General features: G+C 32.4%; 1 protein-coding gene across 2 annotated transcripts in view; it reads left to right on the top strand.

Annotated features, from left to right (window-relative positions):
• LOC106466382 (integrin beta-PS-like) overlaps positions 1 to 6,113 on the top strand; it is a 110,690-nt gene that overhangs the window by 47,121 nt on the left and 57,456 nt on the right. For both annotated transcript variants that reach the window (XM_013926665.2, XM_013926664.2), the window contains exon 9: positions 3,228 to 3,491. In XM_013926665.2, coding sequence (XP_013782119.1) covers positions 3,228 to 3,491 — 264 coding nt within the window. The remainder of the gene's footprint in view (positions 1 to 3,227; positions 3,492 to 6,113) is intronic.

Genomic DNA, 6,113 nt, shown 5'->3' with positions numbered 1-6,113 from the left:
TAATATAAAATTAAATGTACAAGATAACTATTAACAAAGTCTGAAAGAGAGGATGTTACTGGTAGGTGTGGTAGGAGGGGTGTGATTTTCTATTTATAGCTCTGTAATGAAACAAAATTGAAGGCTGTAAAAATTATGGTTTGTCTGAGCAATGATGATTTTATAGTGAGTAATTTACCTTTAATTTCATAGTTACTGGAGGAGCGATGGATAAAATAGAGAAGATATCTAGAGAAAATGTGTCATGTGTGTCACACTAAGGGAAATTCAGAATTTTTTTAAATATTGCCTTATAGAATTAAGAATTATATTAAGAACTTAAAACTTGTATATTATTAAAATATGGATTATTAGCTAAGATTTTATGCTATACTAATTGCTATAACATAAACAAAAAGTAGTTTAATGAAATTTTGAATGTGAGACACTAAAACCTTGTGTCATGCACGTAATGGAAACCCATGGTGAAAGTGTTAATATTACTTCTAACATGTCATGTATATCCATCAGTAACTAAGCTAACAAACAACACCATACCAATGTTTGATGGCACCCTGTGGGACATGTAATTTGGTTCTTCATAAACCCAACCTACTGATTTGCTTTGTTAGTCAGTTGGTGCCCTGTGAGATTGCACTGTTTGCACTGCTCAGAGTATTGCCCTGCTAACCAGTTGCCATCCAAGCTGTATGATATACAAGATTTGAGTCTACATATGGCCCTATTATTTCTCAAATCGCATTAGGTTCAGATATTAGTAGTCACTTTGACTCCTAATGTTCATTTAAGTGACTTAATATGTTGTTGTTGGTGTAGCTCATCAGTTAGCTTTTGTACAAGCATTGCTATTCATTTTGGGAAAGCAAACAAAGTGTAGTCACACTATATAATTCCTCATGCACACACATATATGTACAGCATTCAATGTCATATTGAGGTTAACTCTATAACCCATTCAGGGTTTTCCACTTCTTAATAATTGTTAGCTGTGCTATAAGTGAAAAATTTCAATGTTGTAGTGGAAAATATTAGATTATATGAGATAATAAATACACAATAACATGAATATATCAATATAAGGCTTGAATTTCACACTTGCTAAATGCAAGTGCCATATTTATAATGTAAGTGTATATTATAAAAACTTGCATTTGTTTGCAGTTAATTTAGTTTAAAGCCTCAAGCATTTCTTCAACTTTGAATCGGTAATGTTTAGGAAAAATAAATTATATAGTTTTTATATATTCATTTTATCAACATATTGAAAAGGTCCTAATGACTACACAACCTGTGTGAAATATACTCACTAAAAATGTTATCTGTGATTTTACTTGTAGGAAGTTGTTAAAAATAGTAAAACTTTACTCTTGGATTAAGATTATTTAATCAATATATTGTAGCTTTGCATTACTTGCAATATCACTTCAAAGCTTAGCTTTATAATACCTAAATAATTAAAGAAACAAATGAGGTGTGGTATGGATTCTGTGAACTGCACATGTATTTCATGATTAATGTATGATCAGTACTGCTTCTGAAGATAATAATGTTTTATCAGATCACTTGTAAATTGAACAGTAAGAAGTAACATGAATTTTTATTATTTTCAAAGTTGCAGATAAACGTTTTGCTAAATGAAAAGTTGTTGACTTGTGGTCACTTTTGAAGTATTGTTACTGCTATTGTAAATTCATATGTTGTTGATAACTGTGTGATATAGTAATTTAAGTTCAGACTTCTGATTTTTTATTTGAATTTATTTTGTATTACCTTTTTGAGAATGTACATTTTCTTCAGAAAGAGTAACTTGTGTGAAAATAAACTATTCATAACCTTGTGGTAGGATTAACAATGTGTTTCAGTAATTGGATGAACACTTTTATAATAAAGCTAATTTTGTATGTTGCTGTTTTATTGAATTGCTGTACTTTTGTGAATTGTTATTTGCTCTAGGCATCGAGCACTACAAAAGAGGCAGAGTTTTCTAAAAAGCAAATGATTTACCACCGATTCACTAAGAAGAAATAATGTGATAATAAGTAAAATGAAGTGCAAACATGTTAATACAAAGCAGTTTTAATGTTGCTCTACCTTTCAGATATGAAAAAAAATGTGTATTGTTGCATGTGCATCAGACATTGCAGATTAGTTATCTAATATGTTGCCTGTGTTAAAATAGGTCCTTCATACAATAGTCCTTGTAACAATCTTTTGAATTATTATAATAGCATAATACAGCGAAAAATATGATTCAGAAAATCTGCTGAAACATAGAATAAATACAGGGAACTGAATGACTTCTTATGTAATAACTGCATGTTAAAGTGGAACAAAAATCAGTTAAGAAACATTCCTTCTCTCTCTCTCACTTTGACTGATGTAGAACAGAGATGATAAGGCAGTGGTTTATTAGTTGCTATAAAGCTTTTTAGTGAAAATATTTTGCCGGCTGTTCTAATGTATATAAAAACACTCCTAGACAAATGTGTTATTATTGCATTGGGCAGATGTGTTGCATTTTTCATTAATTTTTTTTACTCAGTATTTATTTTCAGATCATATTACTTGCTGATATTGTCAAAACATTTTAAGAGTGGTGAGCAATTTGAACTTTAATTCGAACATGATTTAGTTGCAAGAAAATTAACAAGATATTTAGATTAAGAGAGTTAGTAACCACTACTTATTAAGAGCAGGATTTTCTTGTAAAGCCATTACAGCTGGAATTTCATTAGAATATTTACATATAGAGTTGTGCACAAGGTGATTTTGGAAATGCACATAATACATGTATTGTTAGTGCAATGAACAATCATTATTTAACCTGAAGATCAGTTATGAAATGCAAGTTGTTTTATACTCATTAGAATAAATACATTTATAACATTATTGTTTCAGAATTTCTTTCTTTTTTGTGGAGATTAGGAACATGTGAGTAAAAATCCTATAGGCTGCATTATTTAAAAGTTACTTGTCAATATGCTTCCACCCCTGTCCTTGTTATATTGATTAAAAGCCTTCTCATTACTAAAATTTTTTTAAATTCTTAGAAAAATATTTTCTATCAAGTTACAGTGTACTTTGTTTTTCAAATTGTTAAAAGTTAATGGATTAAAACATACAGCTAACATTATAAAGTTTAATTTGGTATTAAGTATATAGAAGTATAATGCTAAGTATTTATTAAAAATGTTTCATGCATATTTATTACATAACTGTATTTTCAGTTGGCTGGAATAATTAAACCTAATGATGAAAAATGTCATCTGGATGATAAAGGATATTATACAGAAACCACTACTCTGGATTATCCATCATTTAGTCAGATCAATCGAAAGATAAAAGAGCATAAAGTCAATATAATCTTTGCTGTAACAGAAAGTCAGTATGAAATCTATAACAAACTTAGTAAGAAATTTGAAGGTTCTGGAGTTGGAAAACTTGATAAGGATTCTGCTAATGTTGTGGATCTTGTTCGAGATCAGTATAATGTAAGTAATGATTTGTTTTATGTAGACTTTATCCTGTAAAGTTTTAACACAAATCACACTCTGTATGGATGTGTTTGATGGGAAGTAAATTTTTTGAGTAAGATATTTGTGGACAAAACAATCATTGAATTGAAATTTATTTTGTAAAATATAGCAGTATCAATAAAACTAATGAACACACTCAAAATTCAACAGTATCATTAGGCCTAGCTACTGGTTAGTTTGTATGCTCTTCCTGCACTTAACTTGAAAAGATAAAACATAGAAAATAAATGTCATATACAATGTAACTATTTAATAAGAGTTGATTAATCAACAGAACTAATTAATTTCAAAAGTTACCAAAACTATAATTTCTGTCTCAAAGAGCCAAGTAATTAACAATGCTTGTAAATTCAGGCTACTATAATGTCAGATTGCTGAATTTGAGAGACTTCAATTTCCTATACGGGCTTAGGTCTTCTCACACAAAGCTATCTAGATCTTCTTTCTGCCCCCTAAGCATTGCTAAAAAATGTTAACACTCACTGTACCAGTCTTTATACCCCACAAATTTTGCATCACTTTTGAAGATGTATATAGATGTGACCACCTTCCAACAATAGTATAGCACTACCTGCATTAGTGCAGTTATCTCACTCTGATTTTCCCGCTCAATCCTCAGTTTCTTGATTAGCACAGCATCGTGTAGACGTGTTTTTTACATGTGGCTACCATTTATGATTGTACATTGCTCACATTTCAATACCTATTTCAACTCTGTTCTTTTACTGTGTTTGCATTCAGTTGTTTCAGGTTTTTTTTGCATTTGTTTATTTTTACCGAATTATATGGTAACTTAGAATGACTTCATGATTCGATGTATTGACAAAGGAAGTTCCCGTTATGGAAGATAACGCTTCTGGTATGACTACCCAGGCATTGGGTTTGACATTACCTGCTGAGGAGGTACAGGTCTTAATTTGCAGGGAACTAGGTTCCTATGTTTGGCCAGTGATTTGTTCTCATTTTCAACCTGACAATGTTTTTTTAGGATGAATACAATCAAGGAGAAGAAAATTGGATTCACTTTTTCTGGCATGTTCTTATTTAGGTCTTTCACACTACACCTTTTTTTATAGCTGGTTAATCAGGAATGTGGTATATTACATATTTCCTTTTCCTCCTAGCTTGTCGTAAATCAGATATTTATTACCTCTACCACTGAAGGTGAAGGAGGTTATGTTTCACTCGTGTGTGTGTTTTTGTCAGCAAGATTTCTCGAAAATGGCTGAATGAATTTGTACGAAAGTTGGTATGCATGTAAATTATGACCCAACTTAGAGTGATTAGTTTTTGGAGGGTCAAGGTTGAAAGTCAAGGTCACAGAAAAGGCATGAAAATCCAAAAAGTCCCTATCTGTTAACGTGAGGACTAATTTTTCACACTATTCTTGTTCTATAACTTAGTCAAAAAATTGTTGGATTTTGATGAAACTTGGTGGGCATATGTAGAATATTTGTTCTGCCTAAAATGGTCCAGGTCCATTGATAATGACAGAGATACAGACACATTTTTGTATTTTTTTATGGTTAAATATGATCAATGCTGTGTTTTGGAAGTATGCACTCAACTGAATACCCCTCTAGTGCTGTTAATGTTATCAGAATCCTCTACCACTCTTCTTACATTGTCCTATATCCAGACTAGTCCTTCCTCCCTAATAGATCTGTTGCCTGGGAAGGCCATTTGACTTTCCCACCCATTTCTTTACCTTTCATCTCCTACCTGTACTCACTTTCCGATCCCACTCAGCACGTTTGTCAGATTTGCTCTCCTAAGTGTTATGTAGCACATACTGCCTTTATTCTGGGTTCATGTTCCCAACCTTTTATTCCCTGGGACCCTTCTATTTCCCATGATCTATTCCCTGTCACATTAACTGGTTGGGTTCTTCACCTCCTTAGGCTGGCATGTTCAGACTTATCCATGAAAGGTCACTGTTTCCTTGAAGTTTCTTCTCGTCAAATCACTATGTCTTTGGCTTATCGTCTTTGCCATCCATTGGAAGAATTCGTTCAGGCTATAATGTGGACTACTCCCTAGTCCTTCAATATTTATTATGTGCTATATCTAACTGTATCTTTCTCAGGTGGATTCATCTCCATTCTCTGACATTTCTACATGCATCTATTCACCTTCGACTTGGGTATGTCTATTCACAACATTTCATTGATGTTTTCTTTTCAGGGACCCTCTTTTACTGCTACTACTAGAATCCCACTCTGTGGCGAGTGTTGCCTGGTCAGATGTGCTTTCATTCAAACCTGCACTATATACTGGTGGAGCTATAATGGCATGCCTTGTGGTATATACTTATGTATCTGTAAGTTTCACTCAATGGAGGACTGTCACTCATGGACTATCATGAGTAAAGCAAAAGGGGATTTTTGGCCATCCCTACTGACCCTTTGATTGCATAAATCAGGGTTGGTCTTCTATTCAAAATAGGGAATCATGGACACCAATTGCACTTTCTGAATGCTAACTTCCTCTTTGTAACTCCAGTTGCTTGATGTATGACACACTGTTCACTTATGGTTTGGGTTGGTATATATATATATATATATATATATATATATA

The sequence above is a fragment of the Limulus polyphemus genome, unplaced genomic scaffold, assembly GCF_000517525.1.
Source record: "Limulus polyphemus unplaced genomic scaffold, Limulus_polyphemus-2.1.2 Scaffold2243, whole genome shotgun sequence".
NCBI classification, from domain to species: domain Eukaryota; kingdom Metazoa; phylum Arthropoda; class Merostomata; order Xiphosura; family Limulidae; genus Limulus; species Limulus polyphemus.
The sequence above is the reverse complement of the archived record's forward strand: the minus strand, read 5'-3'. Positions and strand labels throughout refer to the sequence as shown.